Genomic DNA, 23816 nt, shown 5'->3' with positions numbered 1-23816 from the left:
GCTCTATCCAACCTGGTCTTGAATGTTTTCAGGGATGGGGCATCCACCACCTCTCTGGGCAACATGTGCCAGTGCCTCACCACTTTAATTGTAAAAAATGTCTTCTTTACATCTAGTCGAAATTTACTCTCTTTGGGTTTAAAACCATTCCCCCTTGTTCTATCACTACAGGCCCTACTAAAAGTTCTGTCCCCATGGGTTCAAATTGAAAGAGAATAGGTTTAGATTTGATATTAGGAAAAAATGTCTTCCCTGTGAGGGTGGGAAGGCCCTGGCACAGGCTGCCCAGGAAATTAATGGCTGCCCCCTCCCTGGAAGTGTCCAAGGCTAGGTTGGATGGGGATTGGAGCAACCTGGTCTAATGGAAGGTGTCCCTGCCCATGGCAGAGGGGATGGAACTGGATGGCTTTCAAAGTCCCCTTCAAACCCAAAGCATCACTTAAATGGGTCTTGGAATCCTAGTGGTGTCATTGAGGAGACATCCGGGTGTCTCTACTACAGCCCCATGCTCAGAGCAGGGCTGTTCCCAGCACTGGGGCTATGGCTTTGTCTGCCTGAGCCACAAAGAGCCTCTAAAGCTGAAGATCCTGTACCTAGACAGTGAGATCCTGTCCCTAGAGATCTGTCCCAGCACTACCACATCCAGCCAGGGAAGAAGGTTTTCTGTCTCCAGTTGGAATTGCCCATGCTGCAAATTTCCCCTTCTTCTTCCACAGCAATTTTCCATCTGCCACTGTTGAGAAGAATTTATCTCTATCTCCTTTGAAGTTCCCTTTCAATTAGTTGTGGTCTCCTGTTATATATCCCTGAGTCTCCTCTTTGCTGAAATAAGCCATCCTTAGCTTCTCCTCTCCTCTGGGCTGCTGACCATCTCGATAGCATTTTGCTGGCAACTCTCATTTCCTCACAGATCTCTGGGACCAGGAATGCAATCTGGGGTAACCTTCCCAGTGCCAGCTGGGTTGAGACAGCACCTCCTTTCTGGCACATGTGGCACATTTCAGCAGGATGGTCATCTTATTCAGAGAGTGCTACTGGCTTATACTGGTGTCCAGTATGCCCTCCAGCTTCTTCAGCCTGGACCAGTGTGAGGGGTTATTCCGCCCCACATGTTGGCCTGGCTCTCAATATCAAAGTCCTTCTGTACCAAAGCTCTTGTTCTCTCTGCAGCGGGTGTTTCTCTGGGACCTGGATGAGACCATCATCATCTTCCATTCCCTTCTTACAGGGTCTTACGCTCAAAAATATGGCAAGGTAATACTGTCTTTTCCATGGAAGAAAACCCATTTCTGTCATGCAGAATGAAATGTTAGTCTTTGGAAAAGGAATAGATTTTTTTTTTTTTTTAAACTCTGTAAGGTGGTACTTCTAATTTGTTGGCAGTTTGGGGCAGGGAAAGTACTAAATTTGGCTTTATACAGAGCTAGGAGATGGACATCCACCAACATGTCCCTTCTTAAAATGCAAGTCTGTCAAACTAGTTTTATCCTCACTGGGAATTACTGAGGTCCTGGCACATAGGGAAAGGAAATGTTTTTTCTCCTTCAAAATACATTGTAGATTTTTGAATGTTTTGTATGTGCTGACTGTAAAAATGCATCAGTCTCTCCTGTGGAGTACTGAAGTGTTCTGTTACTTTTGGGTCAATGTATTATCAGAATGTGGATCTTTCTTTGTTTTTCTTTCTTTTTTTTTTTTTTTTTTAATTGAGTTGCTTAAAATACTAGGGAAATTGTAGTTCACACCATTGAATGTAGCTGGAATTATGCCAGGTTTGCTATACAGTGGAAAACTCTGTGAGGTTTAATTGATGAGAGATTCATGACAATTCCCTTCTGCCTGTATCCACGGTGCATTTACATTTTCTTTTTGTATTTTTCCAGGATCCAACGCTAGTGATTGGCTCAGGTCTGTCCATGGAGGAGATGATTTTTGAAGTTGCTGATACTCACTTGTTTTTCAATGACTTGGAGGTACATGGCAAATGTGTTTGGAAGGCAGAACTCCACGTTACCGTGTCAGAATTACACTGCACTGTTTGTGAGGGCTCTGTGTTTCAGAGCCTCTTACTGCTTGTTGTAAGCACAGCCAAATCAGGGGTGCATTCTTAACTGAGACAGGCATTCTGCAGCCTTCTAGTGTCAGGAGCTCTCTCAGTTTCTGCTGGGTTTCTGCTTGAACCCATACAAATTAAAAGAGTGATGTCTGATTCATCCTGTATTTGCGTTTCTGGACTGGTGAGCACTTCGCTTCCACTGATACTCTTTTGAAATGGAGACCAGAGATGTGAGGAAAAGGCAGTCTTGAGGATGTCCGTTCTCAAGGGCTGTGACTAAGTCAAGGACAGAATACAGGAGGTGACTTTGGCTGTGGAACAGCTTGAAGGACATGCTGCATAAACAAGCAGGCTGTACCCATGGAGGACACACAACACTCTCCCTTTTTCTATTGTGTTGTCTTTGATGTAACTCCACTCAATGTAATTTGCAGAATTGACAGCACTAGTTTGAGGCTTAGGAAGGCTGAATATGAACAGGGACCAGTTAGGTGTAGGTGTATCACTGATGCACATAGTGGAAAAGCAGGATGGTTTTGTTGATGCAAACAGAGACTTAAATGATATTTCCATTGTGGCTGTGACTACTGGCAGCAGTGAACTTTGCGAAGGTGGTAATGAGTTACCTCCGTGCTTCAGGGAAAAAAGCAACAAAAACCAAATGAAAATGCCAAATAGTCTCTTGTGCTGGAAGGAGCGTCACGGCTGTGTTAGCTGTGTGCTCAGCCACAACATGTACTGCTGTAGGTGTTGTTTAATGAGTTAAATCAGCTGCACTAAGCACCAGAGCCACAGCAGTGCCACCACATTTTTTGAGAAAATAGAATAGCAATGTTTCACCAGATAATGTGGTTTTGGGGTATTTTTGTTTTGGTTTGTTTGCTTTTTTGAAATGGCAGAAAGATTTCAAGTGACAAGTGAGCTTTGAGTCCAACCTATTCAGTGAGTGTTGAAGTTCTTTTTCTGCAGACAACTCAAAATACCATAGAAATGTGCTTTTTTTCAATCCTGTCTGGTACTTCAGATCCCAGGCTGGGCAAGGACCTCTAGGGGCTGGGAAGTAAAACCCAGCACTGGCAGAGGAGCTAGTGGAAGCTCTGTGGGTTTGTGGAGGCACTGTGGCATGGCTTGTTGCTGTTGGGAAGTGTGAAGAGATTGGTTTCTATCACAGTTTCTTTAATCTGCAAATTTCAGTGTGTTTCTGGATTACCACAACATGACTTTATTTTGGGGGTTTTTTTGTCTTTAACAGGAGTGTGACCAGGTACACATAGAAGATGTGGCATCTGATGACAATGGCCAAGATCTAAGGTGTTGTACTGATGAATGCAGGAATGTATTGCTGATGTAATCAGGTTTTGTGAAGACTTCAAATGCAGATGGGGTTAAGGGATGGAGGTCAGCATTGTGCAGGGGATGAAACCTGGTAAAATGTTTGTTTGCAATTTCTTTGAAGACCTACAAAGCATTAAGAGTTCTGAAATTATATTGTGAATTATATTGTCCACTGTTGAATGCTGCCTCTGTGCACAAGAACAAGTGAGGAATGGAGAACCAACACTTCAGATCTCATGACAGCACTAGATTAGTTACCTGATCTAGTGGAAAAAGTCCCTGCCTATGGCAGGGGTTTAGAATGAGATGATCTTGAAGATCCTATCCAGCTTAAATCATCCTCTGATTCCATGCTCTTGACCTTCGAAAGTCTCCCTGTGGTTTGCATCCCTCAGAGCTTATGGTGCTCACTATCAAACAGAGTGAGGTAGGTTTTGTACTGAGCTGAACTGGCTCATGAAAAATTCTGAGAAAGGTCTGTCAGGGAGAAAGAAATACAGAGAAAGTGGTGAAGCAGGACTTGCTTCCTGCAGTCATAAGCTGGTGAAGCAGCTCATCTGCTTGTGGAGCTGCAGTTGTGATGTAAAGGCATGGATGTTGTGTTTGGAAGACGTGCTGGGGTTTATTGCTGCAGGATGAGGAAGGGGTCAGTGGGAAGGATGCTCTATATGGCAGAGGAGTGAACAGCCAAAGAGCAAAGGAAGGTTTTGTAATGGAGGATGGGAAAGGAGTTGTATCAGTGCAGCAGTTCAGAGCAGCAGCTGTAGTTGGATGTCAGCATGCATTCCCGCAGGAGCCGGGCTCCACTCTCCAGGTGCTGTGGTGCTTGTGCAGCTCCTCTCCAAAGTGTTTTCCAGCTGCTGTCAGCGCTGCCATTGGCAGCCCTGCCAGAAATGCCTCAGTGGTTCTGCTGCTGTGGCACACCTAACACATCTGCTTTCCTGGAACAGCAACTACAACTTCTCCACGGATGGGTTCAGTGGCTCGGGAAGCAACGCAAACCACAGCTCCTCAGTGGGTGTGCAAGGAGTGGACTGGATGAGGAAACTGGCCTTCCGCTACCGCAGAGTACGCGAGATCTACAACAAATACAAAACCAACGTTGGAGGTGAGTGATCACCTGCACCGAGGTCTGAGCACCGAACAGAATTTGTGGGGCCAGACTCCATCCTTCCTCAGAGCTTTGGCTTTCCTGATGTGTGGACATGAGAAATAAACCATTCTCCCAGTGCTAACTGGGATCAAATTTCCATGGAATCTAGGAGGGTACGTCTTCCAAAAATGAACAGCGTGCCAGTGCAGGCTGTGATTTATCGTGGAGATAAGGATGGTCACTCAGTCCTAGAGACAACAGTTTTGGTGCAGATAGTATCCCTTTGCTAATTTGGTATGAAAGGCTGCCTGGCACTCTGCTCAGCAGCGGCCTGAATGACTGATGTGCCCTGCTGCTCAGGAGGTCTCATTCATGTTTCCACTAAGTCAGGAAATACAGTGGTCACCCCTGGGCTCTCAGGTCCACAGTCTGACATCACTTCTCTGATCTCTCTTCACAAAGTCACTTAAAGCCTTCTAGTTTTGCTTCCCTTTCAACTCCAAAGTTGTCATAATCATGCAAACCATAGTGAGCAAATGGAGATTCATTTTCTGTTTAGTCTGAATCTTGGCATTGCCATCCCTGGAAAAGGGACGCTGCTGGAGCAGCTCACCTGGTAGGGTGACTTGGCCTGGTTGGTTGTGGGTTTGGGTACCCTTTGCCTACACAAAAACCTTGATAGATGTTTTTTTTGGACATATTTTCTAAAAACCAGGTGTTCAAAGCTACAACTTTGAGCATTAAAAATCTGCTAGTATAGGTCTGCAGTTTGGTGTGCTGCAGTTACTGGATTTCTTGTAGGGATCAGACCATGATTTTGTATTTTGCACATGGGAAACCTGGATACAGAGTTTTTCAGGACCTGTGGAAAGCTACATGATGAAGTAGCTGTCAGTGCAGCCTGCTGTGGGTCCCTCCGTGGCCTCACTGCAGAGGACTGGTGTAACAGACGGCTGGAGTGAGGGGGGCTCCTACGTCATGGATGGAAATTGAAAAGACGTGCAGGATCCATGTGCTCCTTTCTTGCTGTGTTTACTGTCAAGAGCAGAAATGGGCTCCACTTCTGTTTGCTTTTAATTCAAAACCAGAAGCTTGAAGAAAATTATATCTAAAAGCGATTACAAACATGGGAATAAAAGAAGGGGGGGTGGTTTAAAAAAAGGTGTGTAAAAGGGCTTAAAGTGGAAAGGGTCCTTGGAAAGCAGAAAGTCAGAGAGAGTGATTGTAGGAGTTCCTTCCCCTGCTCTGTGGCCTTGGATCCCTGCTACTGTGAGTGCTTTGTACAAGAGAAGTGCCTTTGATTGCCTGAGAAATGCTTTGAAATAATCGCAGAAAAGTATCTGCCCAGTTCTCCATGGTCAGACTCCTGGATGGATGTCTGGGCTCATTCATGTCACTGGGAGCTGGTTTCTTTAGTTGCTTTGAGATAGACAGTCCAGCTTCCAGAGGCATTCAGTTCTGTTATTTATTGCAGAGCAGGCAGCTGGTGCACTGGGGGACAGCTCTCCCCGTGTCAGATGTGCCAGGCAAACATGTGTTCCCTATCTTCCAGGCCTGCTTAGCCCACAGAAGAGGGAAGCTCTGCAGCGACTGAGGACCGACATAGAAGTGCTGACAGATTCCTGGCTGGAAACTGCATTAAAATCCCTTCTGCTTATCCAGTCCAGGTATGGAACCTGGAAGTGCATGCGAGGTTTTCTCAGCCCTTTCTCGCCCTCGGGTTCACGTGCAGCGCTGTGCTGGGCACTGCCCCCATCACGCTGCTGCTGTTGGGCACAGGCACCGAGAGGCCAAGTGACTGAGGGCAAGAACTCCACCCCTGTTTCTCTGTTGAAACACCTGTAGTTAGTAAGGTCCCCATGCTCACCAAATGGTTTTTCTGACAGAGAATTCTGCCAGAAGCAAATGAGCAAAAATTACGAAACCTTGTCCTAAAATGCCTCCTGAAAGCAGGATAGCAAAGCACCTGGCACCTGGGGAAGCTGATCAGACTGCCCAGAGCAGTCCTGGCACCGCTGCCTGTAGATGTGCTGTTACAAGTGTTTTTCTTCTTTTAGAAAAAACTGTGAGAACATCCTGATCACAACCACCCAACTGATGCCAGCTCTTGCCAAAGTTCTCCTGTATGGATTGGGCGAGGTGTTTCCCATTGAAAATATTTATAGTGCTACAAAAATAGGTAAGGGGTTGTGCCAAGTCTGGCACTGCAGCATCTGCTGGGGATAAGCTGGGATTTTTATATGGGGAACTGCCATTTCTGCAGCTGAGGAGCCCCATGCTGTGGTCCAGCTGGTCGAGGCTTCTGGCCTTGGGAGCTGAACTGGGTGCTACCCCTGCCTAGTAAGACAAGAAGTGTTTCCATACTGGGAGGAAGGGACCTTTTCAGGCTCTATTTCTCTCTGCCTGAGGGTCCTTACAGGAGGATTGTCTTTGGCAGGTAAAGAGAGCTGCTTCGAGAGGATCGTGTCACGGTTTGGAAAGAAGGTCACTTACGTGGTGATTGGAGACGGGCGTGATGAGGAGGTCGCAGCCAAGCAGGTGGGTCTGACTGCAGAGGTGGGGCAATGCAAAGGGAAGTTGCTGGCAGGCTTTGCCTACAAGAACTCTTGTTCCAAGGCTGAGCTCTTCAGGCCAGGGCAGCCAGGAGCAAAGTTTGTCTTTGATGCAAGAGATCTTCCTTTGTGTTAAGATGGGCAGTTTTCCGGCTCCTAGGTGTTTAAAGTTTCTCTTTTACAATTGTTTAGGATTGCATATAACACTGTCCCTGTCAGCAGAGTCTTAGCATATCATGTTGGATATAGCATGTTGAAAGGTTGGACTCCGTGATCTTGGAGGTCCCTTCCACCCTTGATGATTCTATGGTTCTGTATCCTGATCATAGCCTGTGACTATCAGGATAATGCAGTTTCTCAGGAGCACAGAGGATTCAGGGTGCAGGAACAGCAGCAGGTCAATACAGTGCCTGCCATTAGGCTGGATTATAAACAAGGAGTAGAGTTGGATTGATTTGGACAGGCCTAGACGGGTTGTTCAGTTGTGCTAATTATCAGTGAAGTGCAAAGATGACTGTCAGGACCTTGACTCCGCAGGCTTCACGTGTTCTGCCGTGTGCCAGAGCTGTTGCCCATGCAGGTTTCCTGGGGGCCCTGGACAGGCATTCCTGGGTGCAGCAGCAGCTCACAGCCAAGGTTTCCATCACGAGCAGCTGACAGTGCTGATGCCTGTCACACACAGATGCGCACATAAGATGGGCTCCAGATATGGATGTGCATGTGGCCGAGGTCCCTCCTGAGCATGGTGTGCTCAGAACCACCACACTGCACAGCCCTGCAGCTCTACTCAGCCTGCTTCAACCTCAGCTGAAAATCCCTGCATAAACCTGACTGTCCTCTGTTACAGCACAACATGCCGTTCTGGAGGATCACAAATCACGCCGACCTCGTGTCCCTTCACCAAGCCCTCGAGTTAGACTTCCTGTAAGAAGTTGGAGCAAAGACGTGACTGAAGCTCCTGCAAGCCCTCTCCATTACTGGGGGGGGGGCAGAAATATCACATGTTTGGGGACTCACTTTTCAGCTTGATGAAGAAAACATATTTAATGCAAACTGTACAGTGGAATATGACAGCAGGTCGTTCCTCGGGAGCATAGCCCCTGCCAAGTCCAGAGGTGTCCTGTAAAGAAGCCCTAGACTCAGCAGAGCTAGAGCTTGTCTGCAGAAGGGACTCACAGAGCCAGCTGAATGCCTCTGGCAGGTGTCTCCAGAGGGAGGGGCCATAAAACAGCAGATGTATTTGTAAGAGCCTTCTCCTTTCTATTCAGCTTAGTTGTAGAACCCAAGTAAACACAAAACTTTATTTTTATAGGAAAATGCTGATGGCAGAGCTTAAACCTCCCTTGTTTTGCAAAGCCGAAGAGCTATGGTTTTTTTCATAGGAAATATTAATGAAAATGTCAAAAATACCTCTATTGCTGTAAAATGTGTCCTCTCTCCTTCCCTGGGTATTCAAAACAGTTAATTTATTACAATGTCCTTATGTTATTTCCTCAGTGTGGGATTACTGGAAAATATAAAGGTAAGGGAATGCATCTGGGATATGTGGTTCATTGTAGAGGCAAGTATTGGTGTTCCGAGTTGATCCCAGTGGCTTCTAGTCAATGTGTGCACAAGCCCTGTTAGCCAGCAGGAGATCACTGGATTCCAGCCTTGAGATCACTGGATTCCAGCCTTGGTCTGGACTGTAGATCCCACAGATTTTCCCTGTAAAGAAAAATGAAACCGCCTGTGAACATGAGGTACAGCAGACTGGTGCAGACTGCTCAGATGTGAACAGAGTCCTCACCTGGACTAGGAATAATCTAATTCCTAAATCCTCATGAATGTTGAAGAGAAGGCTCTGGCTATGGTATAACCTTCATCTCTGCCTTCCTGACTCCGTTTATAAGTTCCTTTTAGTAGAATCAGATTCAATTTTCTTATATTCTTTGCATTAGCCTAACTACATAGTGAGAAACAAATGCCTTGTTAAGAGGGACTTAATTTTCTAAGACACTGTGACTTGGCAGCATGGAGCACTTGGGAGGGATTTTTCTGCTCCTGTCTCAGTATAGAGGCTGGAGTCACTGGCCTGCAGCTCCTCTGGCCAGGAACAGCCAGCTAGGGACTGGGGCTGGCACAGGGGCCAGCCCAGTTGGTTTTGTGCCAACTCAGGCTGTGTTTGGTGGTCTCCCCCATGTACCCCGATGGCACCAGATCAGCAGGTGCCCTGAGGACAGGTGTGTGCTGTGCCCCAGAACCTGCCGCTGCTGCAGAGCCAGCCCTGTGGCTGCACCCAGACCTCTCCAGATTGTGGTCACCAGCCCCATATCACCATCGGGACACTGGGCTGAAAGTCTGTCACTGCAGGGAAGACACAGACCCATTTGCTGTGCCCATACAGGCAGGGATGTGTTTGCTACATTTCTTTCATAGCATTAATTACTGAGGGTTAATTTCCATCAGTGCAGGGGGAGCTGCTGGGCCTGCTTGGCACAGGCTCTGCTGTGCCCTGGGAGCATCTGTTCCTGGGCCAGCTCCAGTGACCATGGGGCAGAAGGTGCCTAGAGGCAGGGGTTTGGATACCTCGTGCTCAGGGACTGGACCCGGGAGGTCTATTTCACATGGTACCAGCTCCAGTTTCCCTTTGTTGTTTTTTGTTTTTTTTTTTAATAATTAAATTGGAATCAAAGGCAATTCTCTTTCTCCAGGGTGGTCACTGGAGTCAGGAGTGATCTGCTTTCCATTTCAGCTCCTTGCCAGGTGTGATCCCAGATGGATACTGGATCTGTGTATTTCCCCAGGAGCTCTGCAGCTCAAATATGCACACAAATACATGTGGGAGTTCCTGCCCGCCAGCAGCGTAACTGCTCATCCCATGAGGAGGATCTGAGGACTCTGCTGTGGGTGTCACTGGGCAGCTCAGCAGAGATAAAGGTGCTTGGCTGCCTTGGGGGCTGCTGGCCCAGCAGAGCCTGGGGGGCAAACAGGCTGTGCTGGGAGTGCTCAGCAGTGGATTTGGAAAGGGGAGCAGGACCCAGGGAAGTTCTCTGTCTACACCAAATGGAGACCTCAGGTGTGTTTGCACCTGTTCCAAGGCACCTGGGGCAGCTCCAGCTCCCTTACTGCTGGGTCCATAGAGTCCAGTTCCTCTGGGGTCCTTGTGAAGTGCCAGAGCTGTGGTGAGGAGCCTCACTGCTCCCAGGACTGGAAATGTCACCAGAGGATCAGGACTCAGTTGTAGTCAAAGAGTCTGTGCTGATGCTGAACATCCCTCAGCAGGTTCCCAGCCTATCCAAAGGTCTCCTGCAAGCAGGTTTGGGAGCACATCTTGTACTCCAACTGGCTGAACTTTGGGATTAAAAGCTGTGCCTTAACCTCCCAACACTGGCATGGCCAAGCAGCCCCTGTGCTTTGCTCTCATCGGAAGCAGCTGACCAGAGCCATGCTAGAGAGGGGCTGGGTTTGCCCAGGCACTGGCAGCAGGTGCTGGACCTGCGGGCCTGAGCTGCCTGGTAGCTGGCTGTGCTTTGTGTTTGTTTACTTTAAATGTTTTAGGGAAATTTTAAGACGTTGGTAAAATTTTAGCTGAGTGTGGAACTCGCAGCCACTGACATTTCATACTGATATTTATATGATGTTTCCTTGAATGTATGTAAAGTACTTTTATAACAGGAGGTTGATGGTACATTTCTGTGTTTTGTTAATAAAGGGGTGACCTGGCTATTTTATTTTTTCCTCTACTGGCTGAATTTAAGCCTTTTCCCGTCTCTCTTGAGGCAGGAACAGCACCTCTATCCAAGCATTGATTTTCTCCTGTCTCTGTCACCAGTTCAGCTACAGTCAGGTCAGGGGTAATGGGAGAGCAAACCTGAACACCTGAAGGACAGTCAGCCTGCAGGCTTAGAGCACCTGAGCTCACCTGGGTGCTGCTGGCCTCCCCTTCAGCTTCAACACAGCCACGGAGGCTTTAAAAACCACCTGATCCACTAATATTTGTTGCCTCCAACAGCCCTTGAGGGGATGTCTATGCTGGCAGTGGTGGGAAGCAGTAGGACCCCTGGAGCCCACACCACCTCTTTTGCTGCACTACAAGGGGTGAGTCCTGGGTGCTGCTGGCTGTGGGACCTTTGCCTGTTCATGGTCTGTAATGGGAACTGTCCTGTGAACTGGAAAAAAATAATAAAGTCTTTATTTTCTATAGTCAGTGCTTCAGCCTGTTCTCTGCCCCTGTGTCAGTCCCCACCCCTGTGACAGCCCGAGCCAGGCTTGGTGCCACCAGGAGCATTCAGGGTGCCACAGGTCACAGTGCAGCCACCAGAGCCCCCATGCCCCTGGGGAGCCAGTGGGGCAGGGACCTGCTCCTGGGCTCTGCTGAGGTGCCATGGGGAGGCACATGGTGCTTCCTGCACAAACTTTCCCATTTTCTTTTGCATGCCCCTCTCCCACCTTCTGCTGCGGTGCTGCTGGCCCTGGGCAGGGCTGAGCTTTTTATAGGAGCAGCTGTGAAACAGCATTTCAGCTGCTCTTCCAGCTGCATCCTGCTGCCTTCCCAGGTATGGAGGTTCTCTCCTGGGATGGCGTGCTGGGAGGGATCTGATGGAGGTGAGGGCAAGGAGCCAAAGGTCAGTGCTGTTGGCAGCCAGGACATGCCACAGCTGCCAGCTGGGCAACAGCAAAAGGCAGGCGCTGCTCTGGGGCCTGCCTGGGTTTGGGCCCTGAGCTGGGTGGAGGCAGCCCCACCTGGGAAGTGGTGGGTGTCTGTGCCCAGGAGCCAGCACAGCACTGACCTCACTACTGACCCCACTGACCACATCAACAGCCACCTATGGCTGAGAAACTGGCTGTGGCCAACTCCAGCCTGGTGTCATGGGTTAGCATAGCTACGGAAATGATTCTCTTGCAAAGAGGTGCTTACAGCTTCCTCTGTGACCTGACAGAACCTATCAACTGGCTAGTTTGAATATTGACAACTTTCTAAGCCACTTAAAGAGCTTGACATGCCTCTGTGGTCCACATTTAAGAATGAACAAACCCCAGGAAAGCTCTCTCTTGCTTCCAGCCTTGGGACAGGTAACTGGGTGGGGGGGGCCGTGCGGCCCTGTTCCATCTGCAGCCCTCCCCTCACAGCCCTGCTCCCTGCAGGCAGCCCCAGTGCGGGTGAAGATTCAGCTGAAGGTGCCCACTGCCTGGCAAAGATCATGTGACCAACAGCAATAAGCGAACTCCAGCTGCAAGGCCAGGGTGAGATTAACCCTTTAGTGCTGTAAATTTCCTCCAGAACAGATGAAGCCTGCAGGCATTAATCCTCTTCCAAGTCTGAGGAAGAGGGAAGGTGAAGAAAACATCATAGAGACACCAAAGTCAGTGAAGAAGGAAGAGCTGAAACCCTGAGGGAGGAGAAAGAGGAGATGCTTAGAAGCTGAAATTCTGTTGTAAAGCTATGGTGGTGATGGACTATGATGTATCAGAGTACCCGTTGTAATTTCATGAAAGCATGGGGGTTGGAGTGTTCAGACTGTAACTGTGAGCAGAAGTACTTGTGCTGAAATGAGCAAATGACAGTAGCTGTAATTTGATGAGGACCCTTTTGCTCCCAGGGAAGGAGGAGGGCCTCTATTCCTAGAGATGAAGATACTCCCAGAGATGGGTGAAGAGAACCTTTGTTTCTGAACGGCTCAACCTTACAATGGTACCCCAGTAGCTCAAGATTGGACCCTTGAAAGCAGTTGTGAGGAAAGCTGCAAGTCAGGGGAAGGGACTCTCACATGATGCGAGCAGAGAACCAACCCGGGCAGCTGTCTCGCTGTGATACTGAAGCCATGAGAGAATTTCTTGTGGAGATGTCTCCATAGCATGAGCAAGAGAGGCTCCTCTCCCTAAGTGAACTGAAAAAGATTATTATAGAAGTGGTAAACTGACTGAAAATCTCAAGGGTTGTCTTTTTATATTGTCAGTGGGAGAAGGGAGAAAGGTGGGGGGAGAAGTGTTCTAAAGGTGTGGTCTGATTTTTTTTTTTCCCTTCCTTTTAGGTCTGTTAATAAACTTCTTTATATTCTTTTAAGTTTTGTGCCTGCTTTGCTTTCTCCTAATTCTTATCTCACAGAAGGTAAATAAGTAAGTAATGAGTATTTTGGACCAAACCACTACACCTGGTCACAGCCTTGGGAGCGCTGCCCAGGCTGTGGTGGTGGGAATGGCAGCCAAGGGAGCATGAGGTGTCCGTAATAAGCCAGAAGCTCTGAGCCACCCTACAGCCACTTTCCCAGCACAGGCCTCCTTCCCCATCCCTTCCTGAACACACAATAACAGGTGAGCTTTGACCTTGACACCAAAACTAACACAAGAAGGAAAATCCTGGCTGGAAACAGACAGGTCAGATAGCCACAACCATAGAGGAAACAAGTTCTCCCTGCCCTGCCACCCAGATCCATGCACAGCAATGGCAGCAGCAGGCCCAGGAGAGGCACAGAGAAAATAAACCAGTGCTCTTGTTTTCATTTTTCTTTTTTGAAAAAGCTAGTAATAAATAACAAGAAAAGCTGACACAGCAGTGCAGCCATATGCCACAATGTGCTGGACTCACCACAAACACTGTGGCTTTCCTTGAGGGTACAGCCGTGGCAGCCATGCTGAGTGCCATGGGACTCATCAGGTGTTTCCACATCACCCCTCGTTTCTGCCAAGTCCCTGTGGCTGTCAAAAACAACAGCCTGGGATGTACAACCAGGGGCACAACCAACAAGTCTACCTCCCCCTCATGTCCCTTTAGAGGGCCTGCCCTCAGACAGCAGACTCCACAGCAGCAGCCCCATTCACGAAGTGCTGCCGTGCTGGCTGGGACAAGGGGAACTGGGTCTGGGCGAGCCACTGCATCCGCCTGTTCACAAGGTCTGGTTCCAAGAACGAGCGAAACTCCAGCCCACCACTCCCTCCACTGGCATCCACCTCGTCGTAGCTACCTTCCTGCTGCACCTGCATGTTGGGGTGCAGCCACTTGTAGTAGGTGACCCTCAGCCCCAGCCCCAGCAGGTAGCAGGGCAGGGCAGCAGAGACCACTGGGAGGAGGTATGAGTACTCCTCAGAGGGAGCCCAGCCCCAGAGCCAGGCAAGGGTCAGCAGCGTGCTGTCCACCAGGATGAAGCCATGGTAGATGATGCTGCGGTACAGTGTCCTCCCCTGTGCCACATTGAACCAGCTGAAGTAGAGGATCACAGCCACCATGGCCCGGTAAAGCTGCTCGGGGCCGGATGATTCCATGAAGTCCGTGCCCTGAAGGCTGACCCAGAGGAACATGGCCAGCCACACAAGTGGGAAATGGAGAGCCACACCATAGGGCCAGAGCAGGGCGAAGAGGGCAACCACCAGGATGCGGGGGCAGATGAGGAAGAGGTTCCATAGGAAGTAGATGATAGAAGAGCCCAGGCTCAGCTCATACTTGTCCTGTAGGAAGGAGCGCAGGGACTGGTGGTAGTCCAGCAGAGACCAGGACACACACAGGAATGCGGTGCCGATTCCCAGGCCTGCAAATACAGAGGTGAAGATGCTGAGGGGGGAGGGTGGCCCAGCCTGGCTCAAACCTCTCTCTGCCCAGTACTGCTAAAATGAGCTTCCCCCCAGCTCAAAAAGCAGCTGCTTTTTGAGGGGCTCAGAGCATCAGCACCCACATTTCTCTCCTTGCCTTCTGCCCTCCCCAAGGACAAGGAGGCTGGTGCCTGGCCTTGCTCAGATGGGGAAGAAGTGCTGGGAGAGAGCCCATCTCCCAGGCGTGGAAGCCCCCAGCCCACAGAGGCAGGTGAATGCTGGCTCTCACGTTGCTGGGCTCCCCATTTCCCTGCAGTGACACCTACTCCTCACCCCAGGAAGGGCACCACAGCACCTGCTCAGCAGCCTATGCTCCACCCATTCCAACATCAGCACCTCTCCACTCTGCAGAGGGCGCCTGATTTCTCACCTGACCCTCAGCCTCTCCTGGGGCACATAAGAGAATGACCACAGTGGTCCCCCAGCTTCAACCTTCCCACCCCAAGCCCAGCATGGTCCACTGTGGCATGTGAGTGCAGGACAGGGGTCCACCCTATAGTGTGACATGTCAAAGGAAGGAGTGACATAGGAGCAGAATGACACTACAAGTGTCTTGCTGGGTCTTCCAGTCCCTGGACAGCCTCTCCAGTCTGCCTCATCCAAGCCCACTCTGACTCCAAGCCTGCACCCCCGCAGCCCCCTCCCTTGGCCCCAGACCCCTCACCTTGGGAGAGCTCAGCCTTGTTTGTCCGCAGAATAATGTAGAGGAGCAGGGTGAGCTGTGGGGTGTTCTCCAGGAAGGTCTCGAAGAGACGCAGCATGCTGATGTCGTGGGAGAGGAACACCATGTGTCTCTGCTCATCCTCCTCCTCTGCCTTTGCCCAGCACACCTTCCAGCCCACTTTCAGAGCATGGAGGCACCTGTGTGGGGACCCAGCTGGTGGTGAGGGCCCACGCAAGGCACCACACACCTTAGTCCTCACGCTGCCCTGACAAGGTCAACGAACTCCTGACAGGACAACAAACCCCACTGATTTATGTCCAAAGCCCTCCTTCTCCCTGCCCAAACCACGCACCACAGTAGTCACACGATGCCCAGCCATGGGTGAAGTGCAGGTGTAAAACAGCATCGACCTCAGGGGACTGCCTGGATTATTCCCTTCCCCCGGCTAGGCCTCGCTGCTCCCTTGAACTGCCGGGAGCGCCAAGGCCGTGACGAGGCTTCGGGGCGCTGTTCCGTTTGTCCCGAGGGCAGCGGCAACAGCACCGGGAGACAAAGCAGAGCCGGAGGGAAACTTCAGTTGCAGGGACAAAGGTGGCTCCCACCGACACATTTCATCCGGCTCCAGCGCGGGACTGGGCCGAACCGCTCTGCCCGGGAACCTCCTGGCCCTCCCGACATCCAAGGCACCGCCCACCCCCGTCCCCGGGTGCCAGGAGGGGCCGAGAGGCAGCTGCAGAGGGTCGGGCACCCGCGGGGAGGCTGAGGCGCAGCGGGTGATGCCCGGGGACGCGCGGGGAACTCGGTGCGGGGCTGCCGTACCTAAAGAAAAAGCCGAGCTGTAGGAGGTGGAGGGCGGCGAGCAGCGCCACGGGCACGGCGGGGCGCAGCGCGGGCGGGTCGGAGCGCAGCCAGAGCCAGCTGCAGGCCTGGGCGGCGGCCGAGGCGGCGGCGAGCAGCGACAGCGACAGCGCAGCCCAGCCGGGCTGCCCGCGCCGCGCGTACTCCGCCGCCACCCACCCGTCCATGCACAGGTCCAGCGCCGCCGCCGCCGTCCCCGCCGCCGCCAGCGCCAACTGCAGCGGCCCGAACCGCGGCGGGGCACCTCGCGGAGACATCGGGGCCCCACGGCCCGGTCCGGAACCGGCGGCGGCGGCACCGGCACAGGCCGGACCCACCGCCTGACAGGGCCCGCCCCGGGCAGGCCCCGCCCCGGGCAGGCCCCGCCCCGGGCTGTGTGTCCCGCCTCGGACCGGCGGCCCCGGCTCCCCTCCCGCCGGCGCCTGGGGCTTGGCCCGGCCCTTTCCCCTGGCCCCCGGCAGTGCCTCGGGCGGGGGCAGAGCAGCATCCGCGCCTGCCCGCTCCTCCCGGCCGCAGCCCCGCGGGGTCCCGCGCCCCACACGTCTCCCGCAGCGGTTTTGCTACACCGTGGCAGAGCCACCCCAAGAGCTGCAGCCCCGTACTCGCGTGTCCCTCCATAGCCTCTGCCCATGCTCCCCTGGCGGCTGCCACCGTGACATGCAGTCCTGACCCGCCGACTGCCAGGCACGGCCAGGGCACGAGGGGCTGTGCGAGGTCTCACCGCAGGAGGAAGCGGGGTTGAGGTGCCCGGGTGCTCGGAACGGGGAAGGGCTGCTCGCACACGGCCCTTCTCTGCCTCTGGCTGCTCCCCCCAGCCCACCCTGTTCCATAGCACCTTAGCTCTGGGCTCGCCACAGAGGGTCAGAGCAGGCTGGGACACGGGGGCTGTGCTACAGGGGCAGCCAGGGTAGGACAGGCTGGAGCATCGGTCCAGCCAGCACAGCACCACGCAGAGCTGGGGGGTCCCCTGCCTTCAACCACCCTCAGCACCGCCGGCACAGGACTGTGTTATCCAATTGCACAACTACTCTCCTTACTGCAAGCAATTCCACTCATTTTCATCTCCAAAAATCCTCAGCAATTCTCTTCCTAACCTGCACACCTCCTACAGAAACGATATTACAGTACTTTTGGCTTCTAGATACGCTGAACTCCATAGCCAAATGTTCACCTGTTACACACCTACTGCATGATTTATCCACAGAGGTGCACCACGGGCTACAGCTAGGCCACTGAACCCAAGCGGGATACTGGGATTTGCCCCAGCAGTAACGCCTGGCAGAGCAGAACAAAGCAGAGCAGAGGCCCTGGGTCCCCCAGCCAGCCCCATGGATGTGCCCACAAGGAGCTTCTTTTGCAAACCTAGGTCACTTTTCGAGTCCCAGGCAACAGAAACCCTGCCCTACCCTTGCAGTTCCTGAACACCCAGAGTTCACCAGACTGTGAGCTCTCTGACTCGAGTCCTATGTGCGCATGCTGCTATTCTAGCAGGCCCCATGTCCCTGGGCATTTAGCAAGCTGCAGTTGAAGGACAGTTCAGCACAGCACAGCAGCTCCCACCCAGCAGTTCAGCATCTCAGCAGTTCAGCTTGTAAGAGCTGGGTCCTGCTTTTCAGCAACGCCTTCACCACGAAAGCCGCAGTACCTTCTGTGGGAACACCTACATTACACACGTGAAATGTTCTTTAATATTTATGACTCTTGAACTGCTCCCATTACAAATTCAAAACAATCACCAGCCACATCTGTTTCCTATGACAGGAAGCTCACCATTGACTGCAGGGACAGTGCATGTTAGAGTGAAAGCTCCTCTGGACTCAGGCCCAGAGGGAAGCCAAAGCACAGGGGTTGAATTAAAACCTTTGGATAAGCTGAGATACATGAAGTCACACCAAAGTGAAATAGAAATACAGATTTTTTAACCTTTAGTAGAAATATATGCTAACTGCCTTAAACATTAAAAAGCTGTAGCAGAGACCTTAAACACAGTTCTTGCTGCAGCAGTGTTACCTTTTCACAGAATTTCTTTACTTTAGACAAAATATAGGTAGAACTACACTGTTCACATTTTTTAGATAGTGTTCACACAAACAATAAGAGCCGATAGAAACTGTACACGCAAATCTGTGTAATACCTATGTAGCACTTGTGTAAGGCTTACGACTGTTAGAATTAGACCAGGGTAGGTTAAGAAAAACTGGAATCGTGTGTTAATCTTATTGGTCAGTTAACAAATATAATCCACACTTCTGTAAGAAAAAATATAGAGCATATAGAAGAAGAAGCAGCTGGTTTTGCCTGTTTGCTGTTGCTGCTTGTAATCATGTATCATATATCATGTAACCCCCTTTGAACTCTGCCTTCAAGAAAGCTGTGAGACTAGGAAATAAAGAACTCAGCAGAACAGCAGCCTCCTCTGCTCTCTTACCCTGGTCCGAGAAGGGTACCCTGTCAAAAGCTCAACAAGTACACCCTGCAGCAGCCACCCCGCAGCCTCCTGAACAAGGCAGGGGGTGCAGAGAAATAGGAAACACAAATCCCTTTTCTCCATCTCAGTCCACCACCAGTATCAACCTGTATCCCAACTGTTTTTCTGTTAGGCTTTAAAAATGGTTTAAAGAATAAAACCTTGTTTCACACAGTGTAATTCATTTGAGCTTCAGCTGAAAGCACAGCACGCATGTCTTTCGGCACAGCATACCATGTTCCGAGTTGGAAGAGACACACAGGGATCCTCAAGTCCAACTCCTGGCCCTGCACAGGACACCCCAACAATCCCATCCTGTGCCTGAGTGTGTTGTCCAATTCTTGTGCTCTGGCAGCCTTGGGGCCATGACCCCTTCCCTGGGGAGTCTGTTTTGGCAGCAGAAATGGTTCTGGCCCTATTTGGAACACTGAGACAACATGTTTTCTTCAGTAGTAAAATTATTTAATTTCTTACTGGCCAGACATTCACTTCAGTTTGAACCTTCAAAGCAAAAAGCTAAGGAAAAAATAAGGAAAGTTAAACTGAAAGTATGAGCTGTGCTTTTACCCCCAGGTTTTGTCAAGCAGATGTTTTCTTCTTCAAGGCAGAAAAGCCTCTAGAGTCACACATGATGCAAGGCGCCCCAAGTTAACATTTTATTGGAAATGTTCAAAAGCTCTAGTAACAAGATCAGCTCTAGTACAAATATAGATTTAAATGCACAAACTAAACAATAAGAACATCTTTTCATGATTGCTGTACACTAGTGGAAGATTACTCTTGGCTACCCACTTTGTGAAGGAAATGGAATGGAAGCTGAGTTAGGAGAAACAGCTCTAGAAATAAAGGACAAATCATAAAGAAGCTCTTCTTTCTAACAGGCACCCTCTAAGGAGCCAAAACAAAGTGAAGGCTCTGAAGCTTTGAGGAGTTCAGTTTTCCTGTGTCTCTTCATGCTTTCAGTCACATGGTCACAGCATAGAATCAGGTCCAATTACCAGAATCACACACTTTCTGCTCATCCTTGAATTCCAAGGAGTTGGCATTCACAGAGTAACCAGGAATTTCCACAAAGAGCAAAGGTCACCCTCCACGTCACAGAGCTCAGCAAGGTATCTTGAAACATGGACAAACATTTGCTTGGAACTAAAATCAGATGTAAAGAACTTTACTCGGCATCCGTTGACTTATAGTGATCATCATCCACTGTAGAGTAGATGTGTCCCTCGCTGCTGAGGAATTCCACGGCTTGCCTTGAAGAAAAACCACACAGTTGGTAACGAGCTAGCAATTAGTTAGCAAAGGGAGATAAGTCACCACCTTTCTGCCAGGTAATTCCCATTTACAGACCCTATCCCCACAGGTCCCTCCTGGCAGCTGCCAAGGGAAGCTCTTGGTGTCTCTGTCCCGTGGGCAGTGTAAGTGACACAGGAAGTTTCTCCAAAGCTATGGCAATGTGCTCCCCCTGCCGCTCAGACTCTGCCTGAGTCACCACTCTGCACTGCCCAGGTAGCATCCACTACTCTGTTCCACAGGGGACAGAACATACAAAGGTCATGGAAGCTAATGACTATTTTTGTAAGTCTCAAGAAGAAGTTATGAGAGACAGTGAAGTAGAATAGAACAGACTATTCCTAAATTTTTTATCAGTGTGCAGAGAGCAAGGTAGTCCTTGAACAGGAAAAATATTACTGAGGCACTGCAGTACATTGCCACTGAACTGATGAACAGCTTGTTTTGAAAACAGGGAACAAAGCAACTGGCAACAGCTCATTCAGGGCAGTGAAACTTTCAAAAGCTCTGGCTCCTGTACTGCTGGGACCACCTGAATTACCCACTCTGATTCACAGGTCAGTGTCTGGGCTTGTCCATTGTCCTCTCTGCCTCTGGAAGGACTGCCTGGATTTCCATAGCATCCTTCATTTCTACACACTTACTTGATTGTTGACATACTCATACTGTGGAGCTGAAGTTTCAAGTCCTGTAGACTCATCCCCTCTGGGACATGGCAGCTTTTGATCAAGTTCAGTACCTGGAGGAACAAGAACCACCACACTAAATCACATTGGAAGAGCCTCCGCTGCCACTGCTGTGCTTCCAGAAAAGCTGCTGGCACCCACCTGGCTCTGGTGCGCCGTGAGCCCGTTCACTGGCAGGCTGCCACCTCCTCCGTAGCCCCCCATGTCACTTATCCCAGTGGAGGAAAATGACTGTGGCACTCTTGATGCTGACTGGAATTATGAGAATAAAAGTAGTGTGGTTACCCAGGCTGACCAAGCCCACAGTGTTAAACACTCTTTGTTACTTTTAAGCCAGTAAGTAAAAACATCTTCTTATGGAAGTGGATTGCAACACAATCTCTCTCCAAGGAAGTCAGGACTCCTGTTAAACATTCAGTGTTGCCCACCTTTAAGCTTTCCAGCCCCACAGTTAGGCAATTTTCCCAGCGAAAGGTCTCTCTTTGGGAGATCACCAGTCAGGAAGGGCCATGATGGAATCAGGATCTTTGTACGTACCATAAGATTTTTTCTGAGGATCATATGTGCATTGACAATTTCTAGTATGTGTGTGGTGAACTCATTCATATTTTCCAGAGGCATGATCTTAAATGCTACCAAGCTCTTCTTATTCTTTCAGTGGGACAAAACCAAACAGAAAACAAAGAAAACAATTTACAACACAGCAACACAAAGATGCCTAACAGCCAACCCAGCCATTCCCTCCAGGAGTAGGATAGCAGTGGGGAGAGAGCTTCTCTGCATGCAGCTAGTCCAAAACATTCTGACCTACATCTTGTGCTGGTTTTGGCTGGGGTACAGTAGCATGGGCTAGTTTTGGACTTGTGCTGGAGTGTTGATATCACAGGGATGTTTTAGTCATTGCTCATCAACCCTTGCACAGAGCCATGGGCTTTCCTGCTTCTCACACAGCTCCACCAGTATTAGGCTGGGAGGGGACAAGGAGCTGTGAGGGGAAACAGCTGGGACCCCCACTGCCCCAAGGGAGAACCCAGACCAGCCAGTGGTCATGCTCAGTCATAAAACTGGTGAAAGGGCGAGGAAGAGGCACACCTGCCTGTCCATAGGAAGAGTGGAATGAATTCCTTGTTTTGCTTTACTTATTAAACTGCCTTCATCTGAACTCATACGTTTTATCACTTTGACCCTTCTGATTCCCCCCCATCCCACTGGGAGTGAGCAAGGAGGAGGGGAGGGATGTGATTTTGAAAGACAATGGAGACAGAGTCACTCCTCTTTCTAACCAGCTGGGAATTACCTGCACCTTGCCTTAATGCATGAACCATTATTTGAATATTTAAACCACGTGTCCTACATGAAGTGCTACAAGAAGTCTCCCCATGAACCAGAACTAGGTCTAAGCTTGACAGTACCAACACCCCAGAACCTGGTGGCCAGAACTCTGCTCTGCTGAAAACATGCTGATGACAAGGGGAATTTTGAAAGGATTCTCATTTTAAATAGTCCGCATTCAGGACTATTAGCATTCAGGAACAATTAGTGTTATTAAATACAACCCTGGCAGAGACATTGAAGGATTTGTCCAGCGACCACAATTAAGTGGATATTCTAAAGTAGCCCCCTAGCACTAAGCCAGATCACCAATCCTTCACACCCCTGCTCCAGCCTCATGGCCAGGACTCACACACAGATAACATGACCTTACCTGGAATGACCGAAGGTGACCAGCTACTTTGACATAGGTTCCTGGAGGGACCACAACATTCTCACCTCCTGCCTCCTAACAGAGAGGGGAAAAAAGAGAGGTTTGCTGATTCATGTTTCCATTTCTCAATTAGCACAATAAACAACTTAGCAAAGCAGGCTCATCTCAAGCAAGCACAATGTGCATTCCTATGTCCAGTAAGAGCAGTTAGAGAAACATAGCTGTAAACAAAAAATAAAGAACAACACCAGTATACATTTCAGAGCAGTGTCAGTTGTCTGCTCTGCTGTCTCTGTCCACTTATGAGAGATTCTCACAGTGCAACAAGAGGAAAGGAACCTCTAATAGTAAAAATTAGGTGTTGAATTCATAATCTGCCTGGGGGGATGGGGTGGGCCAGAGCCGGTTTTGAACTCAAGCTAAACTCGCAGTAAGGCAACTGAACATCTGCCTGATGACCCCCCCAAAACTGTTCAGCTGAACTCAGCTATACTAAACAGGCAGACAGTCATATACAACACCAGTGACCTCTGCTACAGCAGCATCTCCCTTGGATTTCAGGGACATTACCCTAAAACACGTTTCAGAAAAGCCACATCTTTTGGATTAAAAAAGCTCTGTGAGAAGTAGGGAGTTGGTGTTGATCAGCGATCCTTATGGGTTTCTTCCAGTTGAGACACTGTATAGTTCTGTAACTTTTCTCTACCCACTGCTCTCAAAAGCTGCTAAAGCCTGTTCATAGGAAATCCAATGCTTACATCGGTATCAACCCACTGCCTGACGTCCATCGGAGCTGCCGTCATGTCGTCCACTTTGTAGAGGATGTTGGTGGGCGCCTTCTCCGCGTGCCGGACGATGCCCACAACGGTGACCTGCGGCGCAGGAGGAAGGGTTGCCTGGGCCGGCCGCGGGCCAGGGGTCCGCCCCGGCCGCGACCGCCCCGGCGCCCACCTGCGAGATCTCCACATCGCAGATCCGGAAGGTCTCGTCGACCTGCTCCGCCGCCAGCAGCTGCGACACGGTGCAGGGCACGATGTTCTGGGAGCGGCTCCGCTGCAAGGGGCGGAGGGGCCGTCAGAGCCGACCCCGGCGCCGCGGCCCCTCCCGTGGCCCCGCCCAGCCTACCTGCTTCTTCTCCGCCTGCGCGCCGGCGGGCGACCCGAACCCGCCCGGGGACTGCGTGTAGCCGCCCGGGGGTCCCACGCCGCTCACGGTGCCGTACCCGCCATCGAAGTTCCCTAAGCGGGGGGAGAGAGGGACCGTGAGGCGGTGGCGGGGACGCGGGCCCCTTCTTCACCGCTGCCGCCATCAGGGTGAGCGGCGGCGGCCTCGGGCCCCGCGTCCCCCGCGCCCCGCTGAGTGCGGCCCGCCCGGCCCCGCGCGCACCGTGTCCGCCCCACATGGCGCCGGCCCGGAACCTGCCGCCACCCGCCCGCGCGCCGACCCTCGCGCGCCGCCGCCTCCCGCCCAATCCGGGAGCGCCGCTCTGCCCGCCGGCAGCCAATCGCGTCCCTCCGTCTTCTGGCTCCTTCCAATAGGAG

The 23816-nt window shown here is 50.8% G+C and overlaps 3 protein-coding genes across 10 annotated transcripts in view; 1 reads left to right on the top strand and 2 right to left on the bottom strand.

Annotated features, from left to right (window-relative positions):
• EYA3 (EYA transcriptional coactivator and phosphatase 3) overlaps positions 1–11221 on the top strand; it is a 58530-nt gene extending 47309 nt beyond the window's left edge. For all 6 annotated transcript variants that reach the window (XM_048326858.1, XM_048326857.1, XM_048326856.1 and 3 more), the window contains 8 exons: positions 1171–1254; positions 1884–1973; positions 3309–3367; positions 4342–4499; positions 6037–6151; positions 6542–6663; positions 6922–7022; positions 7884–11221. In XM_048326858.1, coding sequence (XP_048182815.1) covers positions 1171–1254; positions 1884–1973; positions 3309–3367; positions 4342–4499; positions 6037–6151; positions 6542–6663; positions 6922–7022; positions 7884–7964 — 810 coding nt within the window. In that variant the 3' untranslated portion in view covers positions 7965–11221. The remainder of the gene's footprint in view (positions 1–1170; positions 1255–1883; positions 1974–3308; positions 3368–4341; positions 4500–6036; positions 6152–6541; positions 6664–6921; positions 7023–7883) is intronic.
• Positions 8318–16431, bottom strand: XKR8 (XK related 8). 2 transcript variants are annotated; one of them, XM_048326861.1, is made up of 4 exons: positions 16086–16431; positions 15267–15463; positions 13981–14541; positions 8318–8743 (listed from the first exon to the last, which is right to left on the bottom strand). In XM_048326861.1, the coding sequence occupies exons 1-4, from the start codon at positions 16379–16381 to the stop codon at positions 8634–8636; spliced, it is 1164 nt and encodes a 387-aa protein (XP_048182818.1). In that variant the 5' UTR covers positions 16382–16431; the 3' UTR covers positions 8318–8633. The 2 variants fall into 2 exon arrangements, with proteins under 2 accessions (XP_048182818.1, XP_048182816.1); XM_048326859.1 differs by having other exon boundaries at positions 8657–8743; positions 13605–14541.
• A 2792-nt stretch (positions 16432–19223) lies between these two features.
• Positions 19224–23749, bottom strand: RPA2 (replication protein A2). 2 transcript variants are annotated; one of them, XM_048327336.1, is made up of 9 exons: positions 23662–23749; positions 23401–23513; positions 23227–23328; positions 23034–23147; positions 22276–22350; positions 21108–21221; positions 20712–20822; positions 20529–20623; positions 19224–19844 (listed from the first exon to the last, which is right to left on the bottom strand). In XM_048327336.1, exons 1-9 carry the CDS (start codon positions 23675–23677, stop codon positions 19760–19762), a joined length of 825 nt encoding a protein of 274 aa, XP_048183293.1. In that variant the 5' UTR covers positions 23678–23749; the 3' UTR covers positions 19224–19759. The 2 variants fall into 2 exon arrangements, with proteins under 2 accessions (XP_048183293.1, XP_048183294.1); XM_048327337.1 differs by having other exon boundaries at positions 23227–23286; positions 23662–23748.
• Between the last annotated feature and the right edge of the window lie 67 nt (positions 23750–23816).

The sequence above is a fragment of the Corvus hawaiiensis genome, chromosome 23 (assembly GCF_020740725.1).
Source record: "Corvus hawaiiensis isolate bCorHaw1 chromosome 23, bCorHaw1.pri.cur, whole genome shotgun sequence".
NCBI lineage: Eukaryota > Metazoa > Chordata > Aves > Passeriformes > Corvidae > Corvus > Corvus hawaiiensis.
Note: the sequence above shows the minus strand (reverse complement) of the source record. Positions and strands in the feature narration are given on the sequence as shown.

Excerpts from the sequence above, each read along its gene's own strand:
- RPA2 (XM_048327336.1), bottom strand. Across the intron at positions 20,823-21,107 it reads TCCTCAGAAAAAATCTTATG|TCAGCATCAAGAGTGCCACA; the intron begins GTACGTACAAAG and ends TCATAATTCCAG. Across the intron at positions 20,624-20,711 it reads TCACGGCGCACCAGAGCCAG|GTACTGAACTTGATCAAAAG; the intron begins GTGGGTGCCAGC and ends TTGTTCCTCCAG.
- XKR8 (XM_048326859.1), bottom strand. The coding sequence starts at position 16,381 with ATGTCTCCGCGAGGTGCCCCGCCGCGGTTCGGGCCGCTGCAGTTGGCG. Across the intron at positions 15,464-16,085 it reads CAGCTCGGCTTTTTCTTTAG|GTGCCTCCATGCTCTGAAAG; the intron begins GTACGGCAGCCC and ends GTCCCCACACAG. Across the intron at positions 14,542-15,266 it reads CAAGGCTGAGCTCTCCCAAG|GCCTGGGAATCGGCACCGCA; the intron begins GTGAGGGGTCTG and ends CTGTATTTGCAG.